Raw genomic sequence first — 17,157 nt, forward strand, 5'->3', positions numbered from 1 at the left:
GTAGAGACAGGGTTTCACCATTTTGGTCAGGATGGTCTTGATCTCTTCACCTCCTGATCCGCCCACCTCAGCCTCCCAAAATTCTAGGATTACAGGCGAGAGCCACCGCGGCCAGCCATATTCTTCCCTGTTTCTACCCTGTTGCTGTCTTTTATTTTCCTTCCTAGTGGAAATCAGAATTATTTGTAAACACAATGAAGGGAGATATAAGTCACTTTAAGAAAAATAATTGTTACCTCTTAGGGAAAAATGCACAATAATATGGAATATCTCAAAATCATTTTCCCATGCTGGTACTAATCATTGTTCTCTTCATATTCCCTTGTCTTGTGTTGCAGCCTGTGGTGGTGTGTTCAATTTCTCTTCTGGAATCATCAAGAGTCCTGCCTATTCGTACACAGACTACCCAAACAATATGCACTGTCTGTATACCATCACCGTTAGTGACAACAAAGTGATTGAGCTCAAGTACGTAAGGCAAATTGGCTTTCTTAAGAAAATCCTTTGAGTGTTTTTTATGGAAAAGCCATTCCTTTATTGATGGAGAGCACTGATGCTCGTTGGCAGTCTGGAGGGAAAGCTACATGGAGAAGTGAGGTTCCTAGATGATAGTTCAATGTGGGAAATGGCACTGCCCCTCTCCACACAAGCCGGTAGTAACTAAGGGTGAAAAACAAGCACTCACCAGTTAAAACAGTCATTATAGTTTCCCAACATGTGCGAAGGAGCATCATAAAGTGAATTGTCTGGGTATAATGCCACCTTGAAATCAAAAAAGAGAGGAAGGGCAAGAGAAAGCAGTTGCCATTTGTTGGCTATTTATTATCCACAAACAACTTTGATTAACACTTGCCATAATTGTCTCATTTTATTCTTAAAGCAGTCATATGAGGTAAATATAGATTATAGATTGGGAATTGTATAAATTATTCCCATTTCACTGATGAGGAAACTGATGCTCAGAAGGGTCAAATTGCTTTCTGAAAGTAACACACACATAAAGAGTCAAAATCTGTATTCATGCCAGGCTTCCTCCAAATACCTCGTCCTTGGTGTTTCCCGACACCATGTCTCAAAGGATACATTTTTTTTTTTTGAGACAAAGTCTCACTTTGTCACCCAGGATGGAGTGCAGTGGCGCAATCTTGGCTTACTGCAACCTGACCTCCTGGGTTCAAGAGACTTTCCTGCCTCAGCCTCCTGAGTAACTGGGATTACAGGCAGGCACCACCATGCTGGTTCATTTTGTATTTTTAATAGTGATGGGGTTTTGTCATATTGGTCAGGCTCCTGACCTCAAGTGATCCTCCCACCTCGGCCTCCCAAAGTGCTGGGATTACAGGCATGAGCCACCACACCCGGCCTCAAAGGATATATTTTCTAACTGCTTAAGAAATCTATTTTTGGCCGGGCGCAGTGGCTCAAGCCTGTAATCCCAGCACTTTGGGAGGCCGCGGCGGGTGGATCACGAGGTCAAGAGATCAAGACCATCCTGGTCAACATAGTGAAACCCCGTCTCTACTAAAAATACAAAAAATTAGCTGGGCATGGTGGCGCGTGCCTGTAGTCCCAGCTGCTCAGGAGGCTGAGGCAGGAGAATTGCCTGAACCCAGGAGGCGGAGGTTGCGGTGAGCCGAGATCGCACCATTGCACTCCAGCCTGGGTAACAAGAGCGAAACTCCGTCTCAAAAAAAAAAAAGAAATCTACTTTTATTCCTGTATCAGAACACATCTAAACTGATGCTATGAGAGATGGCTTGCGTCATTGGTCAGTTTCCTCTCAGTCTTACCTATTCCCAACAAGGCTGATGAGGGCGATGCAGCCTCCCATTCTCCATAATGATAAAGTCCAAGACTGTTTCCACCTGACAGCCTGTTTCAGTGATATACGGCATGTGGTGGGAAACTCTGCAAGGTAATATAGTTCATGGTCATATAGGAGTTTTCGTATAGACGCCTGATGGGCTGAGACCACACCTGCCTACCTCCCTGCTATTTGTCTGTGATCACTTTCTGCCCTAAAGATTCTATACTCCCTGCAGTTTACTTCCAGAGACCTCATGTGTCAGTTGACCCTTGAACTGGACATCTTTCATCAAGCCTGATTTGGTTCCTGTATCAGGTAGTAAATGTCCTATAGGTTGGACCTCAAAGAAAGCTGCGGCTCCCACCTGGACTATTTGTAGGAAAACAGAGGGACCTTCAGGTCCTGGGGACAAAAGAAGAAAAACTGTCAGATGACCAGGAGTGGGAGGCTTATGAAGTACATGGAAGCATAAGGGGAAGCTGTTTGCTGCTGTGTCTCGTTATTTGTTTCTTATACGTGTAGGACTATTGCCTTGTTCTGTTCAGGTTGCTTTAACCTGGATGGCTTATAAACAACCAAAGGCTGCAAAGTCCAAGGTCCAGGCAGATTCACAGTCTGGTGAGCTCCTGTTTACTGGCTCATAGAAGACACCTTCTTGCTGTGTCTTCATGAGATGGAAGGGATGAGAGGTCTCTCTCGGGCCTCTTTCATAAAACACTAATCCTACTCATGAGCGCTCCTCCCCCATGACCAAATCACCTCTGAAGGCCCCGCTTCCTAATTCCATTAGCTTAGGTAACATATTTATTTAGGGGAACACAAACATTCTGACCATGGTATACACACCAACTCATAGTGATATATTCTCTCTGTCTCTGCATATATGTATGTGTGTCTGTGTGTATATATATATAATCTAAGTATATTTTTTCAGTTTTCAGTCGGGTTCCTGGAGCTCACCATAATCAAATTTATATCTGCATGTTTATTTTATTTTATTGTACTTATTTATTTATTTCTTTGAGACAAGGTCTCACTGTCACCCAGGCTGAAGTGCAGTGGTGTGATCTCAGCTCACTGCAACCTCCACCTCCTGGGTTCAAGCAATTCTCTCAGCCTCCCAAGTAGCCAGGACTACAGGTGTGTGCCACCAGCCTGGCTAATTTTTTCATATATACGTGTGTGTGTGTGTGTGTGTGTGTGTGTGTGTGTGTGTGTGTGGAGATAGGGTTTCACCATGTTAGCCAGGCTGGTCTTGAATTCCTGACCTCAAGTGATCCACCTGCTTTGGCCTCCCAGAGTGCTGGGATTACAGGTGTGAGCCACGGCACCTGGCCTAGATTCTTCACGTTTAGAAAATTATTTATTGTGCACTAAAAGCCTACATTCTATGAAACAGATAAGATTCTAGGTGTGGTAGAAGATGCAGACTTCTTTTTTTTTTTTTTTTTTTTTAGATGAGGTCTCGCTCTGTCACCCAGGCTGGAGTGCGGTGGCACGATCTCAGCTCACTACAACCTCTGCCTTCTGGGTTCAAGCATTTCTCTGCCTCAGCTTCTTGAGTAGCTGGGATGACAGGCACCTGCCATCGTGCCTGGCTAATTTTTGTATTTTTAGTAGAGACGAGGTTTCATCATCTTGGCCAGGCTGGTCTTGAACTCCTGACCTCGTGATCCACCCACCTCAGCCTTCCAAAGTGCTGGGATTACAAGCGTGAGCCACAGCGCCTGGCCAGACATTAAAACATAAATCCTTTCACTAAGTCTCTCAAAAGATTCTGGCAACACAAGTTTTTCTGTCAATGGGCTTTTTCAGATCTCTTCTGTGCTCTCCTGGGAAAATGATGTAAAATAAACAGCCAAAGCAGATTTAAGTCCTCTTAGAAACTCAGATTTTTATCTTTTTTTGTGGATTTTTACTGTGGAAAATAAATGTGTTGTCTATAGAAAATTAAAATGAATGCAGTGTTGTTGGAAATTATCTAGCTATTGTTCTTCCCTGATGTTTTACAATAACATTAAATGTTATATGTGGTAAAATAAAATCAGTACTTTTTTCATCTTGTTCCTCATCAGTTTGAAAACCTTCAGCCAACCAAAACTTTTTAGAAAAAAAAATTAATTTTTTTCTCAAGGTGGTTAAAAGGAAGCATTTATTATATATTTTCAAAATTATACCATATTATGAGTTATTGATTAGAGCTACTGGCAAAAGTAAATTGGAAAAGCAGGCTGGGCATGGTGACCCATGCCTGTAATACCAGCACTTTGGGAAACCAAGGCAGGCAGATTACCTGAGGTTAGGAGTTTGAGACCAGCCTGGGCCCGATATGGCAGAAACCCCATCTCTACTTTAAAAAAAAGTATATATATATATAGCTATTTGCTTCATCTACTCATGAGGCTGAAGCAAGAGAATCCCTTGAACCTGGGAGGTGGAGGTTGCAGTGAGCCAAGATCACACTACTTCACTTCAGCCGGAGTGACAGAGTGAGACTCCATCTCAAAAAAAAAAAAATAATAATAATAATAAAAGAGAAAAAAAGAAAAAGCAGAAGAACCTACAAAAGTGAAGACAGGATATCGAATAATTTAAACAAGTTTTAAAAATAAGCTATAATAAACCCACCATAAAATTCTGAAGTAAAACCAGGTTGGAGGCCTTGCTTGTTCAGGAATTTTGCAAATAGTTATTGAAAATGACAAAGAATAAGGCCTAAATTAAACACTGTATAAGATAGATAAATATTGGGGATGTAACTGTCAGGATAGGTTATGCATGGTAACAAACAACCCCATGGCACAGCAGCTTAACTCAACAAGTTTATTTCTCATTCAAATGAGCATGTTCAGTTTGGCCAAACACGGAAGTTGTGCTCATTGTGGTCACTCAACAACCCAGGCTGATAGAAGCTTCATTTTCACATTTCCTTCCATGACCATCACTTCAGTGGGAAGGCAATGTGGCAAAGCAAGTAGTCGTTTGTAAAGTTTCTTCCATAAAGTAATATGTATCCCTTCTGGTGGTCAAAGCAACTCCTAACAGCCATGCCAAACCTCAAAGTGTGCCCCTATGGCAATCCTACTAGTGCTGTGGAGGCAGAGAGCTGGGACCCTGTACAGAAGTGTCAGTGACCACCACAGAGACCTTAAATGTGAATTTCTTGTTCTTCACCTGACCTTAATATACACTCCATTTTAAAAGAGGGAAGTGAGATTGTGAGAGGGAGAATGGAGCTGTGATTCTAAAATCAGCATTTCTTCTCTTTATTATATTAGCATGCTTCCTGTAAGTTCTGCTTTGTCTCATAAAATAACAAGGGAAGAGTAAATACTATATTTTTAATGAGCTCTAAAAACCTAACGTGTTGCTGGGATAATAAATATCAGTTCAACTTGTCAAAACTTGATCTCAGATGGACTTTACTATGTCCTGGACTGTGAATTCCTTAAAGTGTAAGAGTGTATCTTACTCACCTTGACATCCCCAGCTGCTGTCACAGTTTTTGGTATATTGTGGTATTTTGGTATAATTGTAAAAAAAAAATTGGTTAAACTTTTGAACTGATCAGTCAAGTACTGTCTGATTTCTAATATTTCCTATCAAGTGAGGCTTGGATGCTCTGCCATTAGTTTTTGCCTTGTCATTTTTTTGCAAGTGCTAAAGGTACAATTTAATAGAAGTCAAAATGGAAACATCAATTTTAACAAGGTACATTTCACAGGTTCAGTGATTTTGATGTGGTTCCCTCCACCTCCTGCTCCCACGACTACCTGGCAATTTATGATGGTTCCAATACCAGCGATCCCCTTCTTGGAAAATTCTGTGGCTCCAAGAGCCCGCCGAATGTGAAGAGCAGCAATAATAGAGTGCTCCTGGTATTCAACACAGATTCATCTCAAACAGCCAGCGGCTGGAAGATGTCTTTCCGGCAGACATTGGGTAAGAATTCTGGACATGTAAGTCTATGTTTTTCAGGACTGTTACCTTTCTGCTTGATTGTATTTTTTCCTCCATCTTACTATAGTTGCTTTTCATTGAAGCTTAGAAGAATACGCCATGTAAAGGCTTGCTTTTAAAAATTATGTATGAAGTATTTTAATGTTGTAAAAAATCACTCAACAAATGTACCTCTCCAGCAAAGACAAAGTCTTTCTACACAATTGCCCTCAAAAGAGGCCCGAGACTCATTTTATCACCTATAGAAATGGTATAAGTTGAACCTAAATGCAGACAAGGGTCAGGACAAAAAAGAAAGCCCCATTGCCCTACGCCAACTTTATCTGCAGGGCATGGTGGCTCACACCCATAATCCCAGCATTTTGGGAGCCTGAGGTGGGTGGAGGTCAGGAGTTCAATACCAGCCTGGCCAAAATGGCGAAACCCTGTCTTTACAAAAATACAAAAATTAGCTAGGCATGGTGGTATGTGCCTATAATCCCAGCTACTCAGGAGGCTCAGGCAAGAGAATTGATTGGACATAGGAGACAGAGGTTGCAGTGAGCCAAGATCACACCATTTCATTCCAGCCTGGGCAACAGAGTGAGACTCCATCTCAAAAAAAAAAAAAAAAAAAAAGGATCACTTTGGTAGCATGGTGGAGGAAGGATTAAAGAACCTACAACCTGGTAGGGAAGAAGCTTATGATAGAAATCTTGATGGGAAATGTTAAAGCCTTGAACAAAAACAGAGGGAAAAGAGATAAAAAGAGCAGAAATCTGAGAGACGGAAGGTGGAATACATTGGAAGCACTGTGTTTGGACTCTGATGACATTTCAATGAGGACGTGAATTGAGGATGACTTTCTGTAGGTAATTTGTTGGATGGTGGTACCTTAGGAGACTAAGATTTAAGGGAGAAATGTTATGTTTAATTTGGGGTATTTTAGGTTGGTGGACCTGTCTAGATGGAGCTGTCTAGTTGGAAGCTGATACTTGAGAAGGAATTTGGGCTGGGGAGGGTGATGTAGGGGAGGCAGGTAAAGTTAGATGTGAGGATAAACTGAAGATATGCTCCAGATTACTCCCACTGCATGTGAGAAATAAATTATCAACATCAAACACTGCCTGTGAGAAATAATCACCCAGATGAAATTCACTCACAACTTTGAATAATTTAAAATAAAAGGTAGTTCATCAATTACCTGTTTGGCTATTCTAACAGCATCAGTGGCACAGTCTAAGATCATTAGTATTCAGCTCTGGCAAGTGTTTTGATCCTTTTCCATTTGAATATAGATGTGATTAATGTTCTAAAAATGCACAGCTCCCCAAACAAATCTCATACTCTGTAAAGACTCAGCAAAGTCCACGCAGTTTTCTGTGATAATAATCCTGATTCACTTTTCAAACTCTCTCTCTTCTCCCATAGTGTGGATAAACTTCATTTCTCTGATGCAAAACAGAGTTTACTTCAACTTCTTGATACTGGGCTTGTGAATTTTTTCAGGCATTTCTTGAGGAAAACAGTTAGATATTGTGTTTTGAAGACTTCCCGGTAAACCACACGTCATGAGAAATTGTATCAGAAAATCCCTTTGCCATCCCCCCTGCTTAGCTGTCTCAACAGTAACTTGAAAGCAAGTCTCACAGGCAGTCAGAGAGTGTTGCCTTAATAGAATTGTGTAAGCAAAGTAGCATACAATAGCAGAAGGCTATTTTAAAAGAAAAATTAATTTTCCTTTGGAGACTTTTTTTTTTTTGCACAAAAAAGGGATATATTCTTGCCTTTAGCACAGACTTTAGACCAAATGGCATATGTCTACATTTGCTTTGCTACCTTTTAAGTTTTCTTTTTCCTAATATATTCTCACAAGAAAATGGTAATTATCGGGTTAAGTCTCCTCACTGCTGTCATCGGCATGAAGCTTCTCAAGTGAGCCAGGGTTCCCTAGCCTCATTAAATTCCTGTGTCTTTCCAAGCCACAAAGAAGACAGTTTTAGACTTATTGTGATTTAACGGAAGGAAAAATCTTACACTGTCAAAAGCATTGTCTATGCATGAGTCACTGAACAGTTATCAGTCACTTACTGTTTTCCTCTGGCCAGAGTTAGGGAAGAGGTTTAAGTGGAGAATGCAGAAATGGAATTCCTGGCCAGCATGTTGTTACCCCTGTATTTCATGAAGGTGATTTTTGCCTATTTTTCACCTGTATAAATGCCATCAGCCACTTGGAAGTACTTTAGAAGTCATCGTGACTACTCTTTGATGGTAATTTGAAGTGAAAACCTAAGTATTATAGTTTTGTGTTGCAGTGGTCTTACAAAGCTTTCAAGATCACACTGACAAGTTTATTGATCATTCTGCCTAACTTTTAAATTTTGTTTCATTTAGGGTTTTGTTGCTTCTGGTGAGGAAAGGGGAAGGAGCAATAAGAATAGTTGGATTGTAGGGTTTGTAGAAGTTTTTAGTTATAGATCTGGATGAAAACACTTAAACTTGGCTTTTCATCTCCGGGTCATTTACATAAAACCACCCTGTCCTTCCCCTAAAGAGAGGGAAGGTAACTTTGTTGCCGGGATAGTGAATTTTCATTTCCAAGGCTGTTTGTTCAGCCTGGAAAACAGTATCTTCACTTAGTAAATAGTTAATGTGATGAGGAGACCGTTTTAGTCTATGACATTTCTGTTTCAATCTTCACTAAAACACTAAGTAGGGTTTTACAGATTTGCTATTTAGATTACACACTTGGCAATGCTTTATGTACATCTGCTTCAATTTTTCAGAAGTCAGTGAAGAGCCTGGCTTATATAATTATGTGACTATTAGGTTAATTTTGCCTTGGGCATTTGTTATATTTGTATTGCTAGTGAGTCACAGCAAATTTGAGGGAGCTATCCCCTAGTTGCTAATTACTAAATGTGTAGTGAAATTGGGTCTCTTTTTTCCGTGGAACTTCTGCTGCTGGAGGCCCGTGTGCATGGGATATAAGGTAAGGAGAAAGCACGTTTGGCAAGCAACCACATTGACTCTCTAACCGCAATGTCAGTGTGCCTGCCTGTTACCCCCACATGCTCCAACGCTATATGAATAATTGATCCTGAATGGCTGACAACCAGCAAAATGATCACACTGGGCTGCAGCAGTCTGTGGAACTCTGAAATAATCTGCAAATCTGAGCATTTTTCTTAACCGAGTTCATAGTTTGCGTCAGGCTTCTGTGCTCCTAGGAAGTTTAAAAAGCTGTTGGTTCTGTGGATTTGGCTAAGTGGGCATGCCCTGTAGGCAGAACTGATGCTTTTTTTTATATGCTTTAAGTTCTGGGATACATGTGCAGAATATGCAGGTTTGTTACATAGGTATACACGTGCCTCAGCGGTTTGCTGCACACATCAGCCCGTCATCTACATTAGGTATTTCTCCTAATGCTCTTCCTCCCCTTGCCCCTCTCTTCCCAATAGGCCCCAGTGTGTGATGTTTCCGTCTCTGTGTCCATGTGTTCTCATTGTTCAGCTCCCACTTAGGAGTGAGTGAGAACATGCTGTGTTTGGTTTTCTGTTCTTGTGTTAGTTTGCTGAGAAAGACGGTTTTCACCTTCATCCATGTCCCTGCAAAGGACATAAGCTTATCCTTTTTTGTGGCTGTGTAGTATTCCATGCTGTATATGTGCCACATTTTCCTTGTCCAGTCTATCATTGATGGGCATTTGGATTGGTTCCAAGTCTTTGCTATTGCGAACAGTGCCTCAATAAACATAGGAGTGCCATGTGTCATTATAATAGAATGATTTATAATCCTTTGGGTATATACTGAATAATGGGATTGCTGGGTTAAATGGTATTTCTAGTTCTAGATCCTTGAGGAATTGCCACACTGTCTTCCCCAATGGTTGAGTTAATTTAAGTGCTTTCTGTTCTGTTAATGTCTGTTAGTTGCTGCACCTTCCTTTATCAGTCAAGGCTTCAGCCTTGACTCTGCTTATATGTGTTCTACACAAAGCACTTCACACTTGCAAACATGTTTTTAACCTTCAGAGCGTCCAGTTCGTCTTCCTTAATAGGTCTCCTACCAGAAATTTGCTCAGTCTATTCACGATATGCTCATCACACTACACAGCAAACTTCTCCACGTACGGTTGGATCAGGGTTCAGTAAACCTATTTATTCACTGTGCAGTACTATTGTGATTTCATTTTTTTCTAAAATGATGTATTCTATAACACTTTAGCAAAACTGCAGCGTAACAAATGGAACTTGGCCCTGGCCCTACTAGATGTGAGGTCTGCAGGCATTTCAATTAGTTGCCAAGGGGAAAGTGAGGAGTGCCCCCCTGCAGGACAGCACAGGAGGACAGGTGGGGAAGACACACACTCGGGACAAGTGGTGGCAGTGGCTGGAATCAAAGCTCCCAGCCAGCCCCTGTTGCCCTGAGGACACATGCCAACAATGAGGGCCACTGTCTGTCTTCCTCCACCTGGGATATTGGTCACGTGGAGAATGAGTCAGGTTGCATTAAGGTCAGACTTAGAGACCTTTGTTAAGAGACCAAGGCAAAAATACCCAAGCACATATATCACAAGGACAGAATGAATTACAGTCCAACAAATGTAGAAATATGGCCAGATAAGTTGGGCACAATGGCTCACGCCTATAATGCCAGCACTTTGGGACGCCAAGGCAAGCAGATCACTTAAGGTCAGGAGTTCGAGACCAGTCTGGCCAACATGGTGAAACCATGTCTCTACTAAAAATACAAAAAATTTGTCAGGCATGGTGGCAACTGCTTGTAAACCCAGCCACTCAGGAGGCTGAGGCAGGAGACTCGCTTGAACCTGGGAGGCAGAGGTTGCAGTGACCTGAGATCACACCATTGCAGCCTAGCCTGGGGAACGAGAGCGAAATTTCGTCTCAAAAAATATAAAAGAGAAGAAAAGAAAAGAGAAACGAAATATGGCTAGATGGAAAGAGCTGATTTGTGCTTGATGTCATTGCCTGGCGATATGGCTTTAGAAAAGTCCGATAACATTTTGGTACTCAATTTTTATCTACTAAAAAACTGATCAGTTTGAAATATTACAACTGTTTATCTTTTAAGAATGTGATCGGGATGAAGCAGCTTATTTCTAGAAAGTACCTTAGCTGTCAGAGTGAAAGACTCTATGTATTAGAAAGTAATACAGAAGTTCCAAATTTTCAATCCCCCCACCCTATTTCCAAGGTTGGGGAGTGGCCAAGGGTGGGGTTGGCAGGGCTTAACATTCTTAACAGGGCCACGTCATGCTACAGTGATTTCTTGTTCTTTCCTACCCATTTTGCACTGACACCTAACCGTCAAATCCTACAGTACATTTTGTAACTTAAATCTGAAATAAAAAGCTACATTCTGATTCAATCCTCAGGCCTTGTGGAGGCCTGGTGCACAATTGTTGCTCCATCAATATTGTCCATGAGTGATTTACAGAATAAATGGATAAACTGTGCCTATTTCAAAATCATATTTTATAGGGAGATACAATAATATACCATATAGTAGACATTAAGTTTTATCTAGATTCAGCTCATTCTCAAAAGTCAATCCTGCTTTATATGACTGTTGATTAAGCTCTACACAGGGAGGTAAATTGAATCACTTTCTTCCTCAGAGAATGAGGAATACCGGATTACACTCAACGTTTAGGTCATCTGTGTTTGTCGCCTGTGGATTTTCGCCTGTTACCTTAACATCTGGAAAATGTCTCTCAAACATGCTTAAGGAAGATAGTTGGGAGTGGCAGGAGGAAATTGAGGGGGATTTTAAAAAGAAGGAAACAGAGAAGAAAGAAAGAAGGAGACAGAAAGCTAAAAAGAGTCCATGGCCACAAAGACAGAAAATATAGTCACAACAAATGGAAAAAAATCTAACATGTCCAATTCAGACTTCTGCCTCTAGTTATTTTTAAGATTCCCGGTTTTGGTGTTAAATTTAAACTTTGTAAGGCATTCTAAAATAGCTAACAATGCAAGAATAAACTTTTAAAACATCAATGGCATTAAAAATATATGTGTATGTGTCTCTAGGTACCTCTTAGCAGCCTGATTGAAGCTGTCAGCTCACGTTACTGTTAGAAGTACAAATGCAATCAGGAAGTTGAATTATAACTTGAATAATTCAATAAATCACTGATCAAATAACTCTTAGTTTAGCAATAATGAGGGTATTACTTGAAAGCAACCCAGGAATGTTATTTTTCTGGTTTTCTAATGTCATTTGCTCCCTGTGATGAAGTCTGAGAATGAGATGAGCTGAAACTGTAAACCCATTTAAAGAAAAAAACCAACTAAGCTTATTTCCACCCTTTTTAAGCCCTGTCACTTTTACTGGTGATTAGACTTCCCTTGGGGGATGATGCCAAAGACAAGGTTATCTTCAGGTTATTCTTTGTGGGTTTTATGCAGAAAGGTTTTTTTGCAGAGCTGAGAATGTGGGAATGGGATAAAGAAACCAACAAATTCTAAGCTCACCAAAACAATACAAAAGCCAGTAGACAGGAGTTAAATACCAAATCAGCAAGAAGAAAGGAAAGGTTCTTAATAAATATATTTCAACACTGGTGTCTGTGCCCCGCCCCCCCATGACTAGATTGCCACTTCTGGTCTTGAAAGGTAGGGCTGTCCTTGTTAAAATAAAACCAGATGATATTGTGGAGACAGAACTAAGTGATACAGCTGAGTTAATGATACATTATAAGATAGCATTTTGAAAAATATTGAAGAGAACAAGTGCTGAGAAGAAGTACTTATTTTGTGTGATCTAAAACACAAGACGCAACCTAGTTTTGTCACAGGTAACTAGTTATTGGGGGTTAAATTATTTGTACCCATAAATTCCCTATAATCATCATCATCCTTACTCAGATCAGCCTGGCTCTGATATAGTATTCCCAGAAACATAAAAACAAAATATACGCAGTCAGCAATAAAAATTGTGAAACATTCTTTTGTTATAAATGATTTGTTAAGAAATAAAATAGTGGGACTGTGTTCTTTTCTTCATCCTAATATATGAAAAGTCTGTTAACTTTATGTGGTAGCTGTACATTTTGCTTGCTTGCAAGTAGAGACTTGTCAGGAAATCCCAGGGCATTGTGAAAATGACTGCCTGTCCCTGAGTCTGTCCCCTGCCAGATGTAGCATGAGCTGTTTGACATATATTACTTCATCTAATCCTCAGAACTACCCCATGAGACAGGAATTACACCATTTTACAAAGGAAAAAAGAAGAATTTGAGGGATTAAGTAATTTGTCTTTGGTCAAGGGTTTGTATGAGGTAAAGCTAAGCTTTGAACTAGGTTTGACTGTCCCCCAAAGTCATGATTTTTTTTAATAAGCCTTCATTGCCTCTGTGGCAATTAATAAAAATACCCAGGGATGGCTTTTAACAGAAGTGTATGCAAAGGGCATTGGAAGCACAGAAGAATAAATCTTTGGTACTTGGATGTTCAGTGGAGGAAAGGACACAGGATTGTTAGAGGGTGCACCTCAGAGAATGTGAGTCCTGAATTATGGTGCAATGGGTAAGGGGGTAAACTTGGAGCATCACATCCCAGAATCAAACTCAGATTGTAAATCTTAATGAGGTTGACCTTGAACAATTTACTTATCCACTCTGTGGCTTGATTTTTTTTTATCTGTAAAAAGGGAACACTAATTGTAATGACCTTATAATGTTCGGTGATGATTAAATTAGAAAATACTTGTCACTCATTTAGCATGCAAGAAATTTTAGCTATAAATAGTATTATTTTGGAAGGATAAGAAGGCATTCATTGGCCAGGCATGGTGGCCCACGCCTGTAACCCCAGCATTTTGGGAGGCTGAGGCAGGCAGATCGCCTGAGGTCAGGAGTTTGAGGCTAGCCTGGCCAACATGGTAAAACCACATCTCTACCAAAAAACACAAAAATTAGCTGCACATGGTCGCACACACCTGTAGTCCCACCTGCTTGGGCAGCTGAAGCAGGGGAATCACTTGAACCTGGGAGGCGGAGGTTACAGTGAGCCAATATCACACCACTGCACTCTAGTCTGGGTGACAGAGTGAAACTCTGCCTCGCAAAAAAAAAATGCATTCATTGGGAAAATGGATAATCTATGGAGAAGAAAAACACATGTACAAAGCGACAGGTGCATCCCATTTCAAGGGATGCCTACTAAGCTGCACATTGGTAATGGTTTGGAGCATAAGGTGGAGAACAATAGGTGCTGAGACAGGAGAGACAGGCAAAGGCCGGACATGGAGGGCTCTGTATCATGAGCGAAGGGGAGCCAATAATTGTTTTGAGCTGGAGAATGCTATGATCTAGTCAGATTTATTTTAGAAAGCACATCCCAGCACCTGTGGGGATGCTGTTTTGATGCAGCATTCTAGGGAAAAATTAGAAAGGTATTGCAGTAGTTTAGGCATGGGATGGCAAGAGCAATGATACCGTGAAAATAAAGAAAGGGATTGAAAGTAGTCCTCAAGATACTAAATCAATAACACAGTGTTCCATTTGAAAGAGGTGGCTTGGGACGAAGAAATAATACTGCTTCTAAGGTTTCTGGACAATATCTTGTGACACCACTATTCAGATAGAAAATCACTAGGAGAGGACAGTGCATTGAAGAATGAAATAATAAAAATGTTGGGCTTTGTCTGGAGAATTTGGTACCTTTAGGATATCCAGCTAGTGTTCAGTAGGTAGTCAGATAAGAGCGTTAGAAGTTCAGTAGAAACATCTTGGCTAGAGTTTTGCTCTTTTTTATTTTGAAGCCATGTAATGTGGCACATATACATGTATAATTATTGTATCTTTCTGGTGGATTGACTCGTACCATTATGTAACAATGTTTTTAAATGCTTCTTGCCTTAATTTCTTCTTGTTCTGATTTAGTATAACTTCCATAGCTTTCTTTAGGTTCATATTTGCATTATGTATTTTTAAACCCCTTTATTTTCAACTTTTCTCTAACTTGAAGAATATATTTGGTTTTTGTTTGGCTATGTCTTTCAACTGGAGAATTTAATATGTTTATGTCTGATAAAATTACTAACATTATTAGTTTTAAACAGACCTTTATGCTATTTGTTTCATTTATCCCACCTCTTTTTTTATGCTCCTTTACCCTTTCTTTTTAAAATTAATCACGTTTTTATTACTCCCCTTTTAAAATTATTGTTTACACATCTTGTTACTCTTGTTTCAGTAGTTACCTTAGAGATTACAATATTCAACCTTGATACTTTAAAATCTAATTTAAAATTAATACTTTTATCATGTTATAATCAATGCAAGGACTTTGGGACATTTTATATCCATTTACCCACTTCCTGTCTTTTGTGCTATGTATGCCAAGTATTTTATTTCCACATACATATTAGGCACACAAAACATTTTTATTGTTTTATACAATTATTAATAATGTAGAATTACAGTTGCTCTTATTTTTCTTTTCTTTCTGAAATTCTATGCTTCGATATGGGACCAATTTATTTCTTTTGGAAGACCGCTCTTTTGTGTCTCTTTTATTGGAGATCCTTTGGTTAAAGTTTTTTTTTTTTTTTTTTTTTTTTTCAAAAATGACTTGATTTTCTTAAATTTTGTGGGATTATTTCTCTGAACATAGAGTTCTAGTTTGGCATTTCTTTGTATTCAGGATTTTACGATGCTATTCCATTATGCTCTGGTGTGTATTATTTTGGTTAGGAAGTCATTGCCTTCTATAACTGGGGATCTCCATTCCTGCCCTGGTCATCTCATTGTAGAGTACTGTTATTGTTGCTGTTGTTATTTAATTTTATTTTAGCCATTTTGGTAGGTGTGTATTAACATCTCATGTGGTTTTAATTTGCATTTCCCTAATGGTGAACAATTTTCATGTGCTTTTTTTGTCATTCTTACATCTATTCTCTGGTGAAATACCTATTTATATCTTTTGCCCATTTTCTAATTGAATTGTTTATTTTTCTACTGTTGGGTTTTGAGAGCTTTTTATCTACTATCAATAATCATTCTTTGTCAGTATGTGGTTTGCAAATGTTGTTTTCGTGTCTATATCTTGCCTTTTCATTTCCTTGCCTTATATTAGCCTTTCACTGAGCAAAAGTTTTTAATGTTGAAGTTCAGTTTATCGACTTTTTCTTTTATAGATCATGTTTTTGGTAACAAATCTAAGAATTATTTGTCTACCTCAAGGTCTTAGGCGTTTTTCAGCTGTTTTCTTCTAAAAGTTTTATGATTTTACATTTTTCATTGATGTCCCTGATCCATTTTGAGTTCATTTGGGTTTAGATATGAGATTTAGGCGGAAGTCAGTTTTTTGCCTCTGGATGTCCAATTGCCTTAGCACCGTTTGTTGAAAATGCTGTCCTTCCTTCGTTTAATTGCTTTGTCACCTTTGAAAAAAATCAGTTGGACATATTTGTGTGGGGCAGTTTCTGGGTTTCCTATTCAATTCCATTGATTATGTGTCTAACTCCTCACCAATATCACACTGTCTTGATTACTATAGCTGCCTGGTAAGCCTCAATGTCAAGTGGAGTGATTCCTCCCCCTTCGTTTTTCTTTGTGAAGATTGTTTTAGCTATTTGAAGGCCTGTGCCTTTCAATATGAATTTTAAAATAAAGGCTGGGTGGGGTGTCTCATGCCTGTAATTGCAGAGCTTTGAGAGGCCAAGGTGGGAGGATCCCTTGAGGCCAGGAGTTCAAGACCAGCCTGGGCAATATAGCAAGAACTGGTCTTCACCAAAAATAACAAAATTAGCTGGGCATGGTGACGCTTGCCTATAGTCCTAGCTAACTGGGAGACTGAGGCAGGAGGATCCCTTGAGCCCAGGGGTTCAAAGTTGCAGTGAGCTGTGATCACACCACTGCACTCCAGCCTGACCCTATCCTAAAATAAAAATATAAATAAATTAAACTTTTTTTATGTTTACAGAAAAACCTTGCTGAGATTTTTGTAGGAATTGCATTAAATCTGTACATCAATTTGGGGAAAATTGATGTCTTTACTGTGTTGAGTTTTCTAATCCATGAACATGTATGTTTCTAGATTTATTGAGGCCTTCTTTTATTTATTTCATTATTTTATAATTTTCATCACATAAGCCTGTATATGCTTCATTAAGTATATACCTAAATGTTTCATTTTCTTTGGAATGATTATAAATGGTATTATTTTTTGGTCTCCACATGTTAATGGTTAGTATATTAGTATATTAAAATTTGATTTATTGCGTGTATTGTTCCTTTATCCTGAGTTCTTGCTGAACTCACATATTAGTTCTAAGAATATTTTTCTATATTCCTTGAGATTTTCTATGATAATAGTTACTTGCAAAAGTAGCAATTTTATTTCTTCCTTTTCAGTCTATATATATATTAGAAGCAAATT

General features: G+C 39.4%; 1 protein-coding gene across 2 annotated transcripts in view; it reads left to right on the top strand.

The window, feature by feature from the left end:
* Positions 1-17,157, top strand: part of CUBN (cubilin) — a 305,685-nt gene that overhangs the window by 257,458 nt on the left and 31,070 nt on the right. For both annotated transcript variants that reach the window (XM_037739008.1, XM_017529781.2), the window contains exons 58-59: positions 339-468; positions 5,532-5,749. In XM_037739008.1, coding sequence (XP_037594936.1) covers positions 339-468; positions 5,532-5,749 — 348 coding nt within the window. The remainder of the gene's footprint in view (positions 1-338; positions 469-5,531; positions 5,750-17,157) is intronic.

The sequence above is a fragment of the Cebus imitator genome, unplaced genomic scaffold (assembly GCF_001604975.1).
Source record: "Cebus imitator isolate Cc_AM_T3 unplaced genomic scaffold, Cebus_imitator-1.0 Scaffold61, whole genome shotgun sequence".
NCBI lineage: Eukaryota > Metazoa > Chordata > Mammalia > Primates > Cebidae > Cebus > Cebus imitator.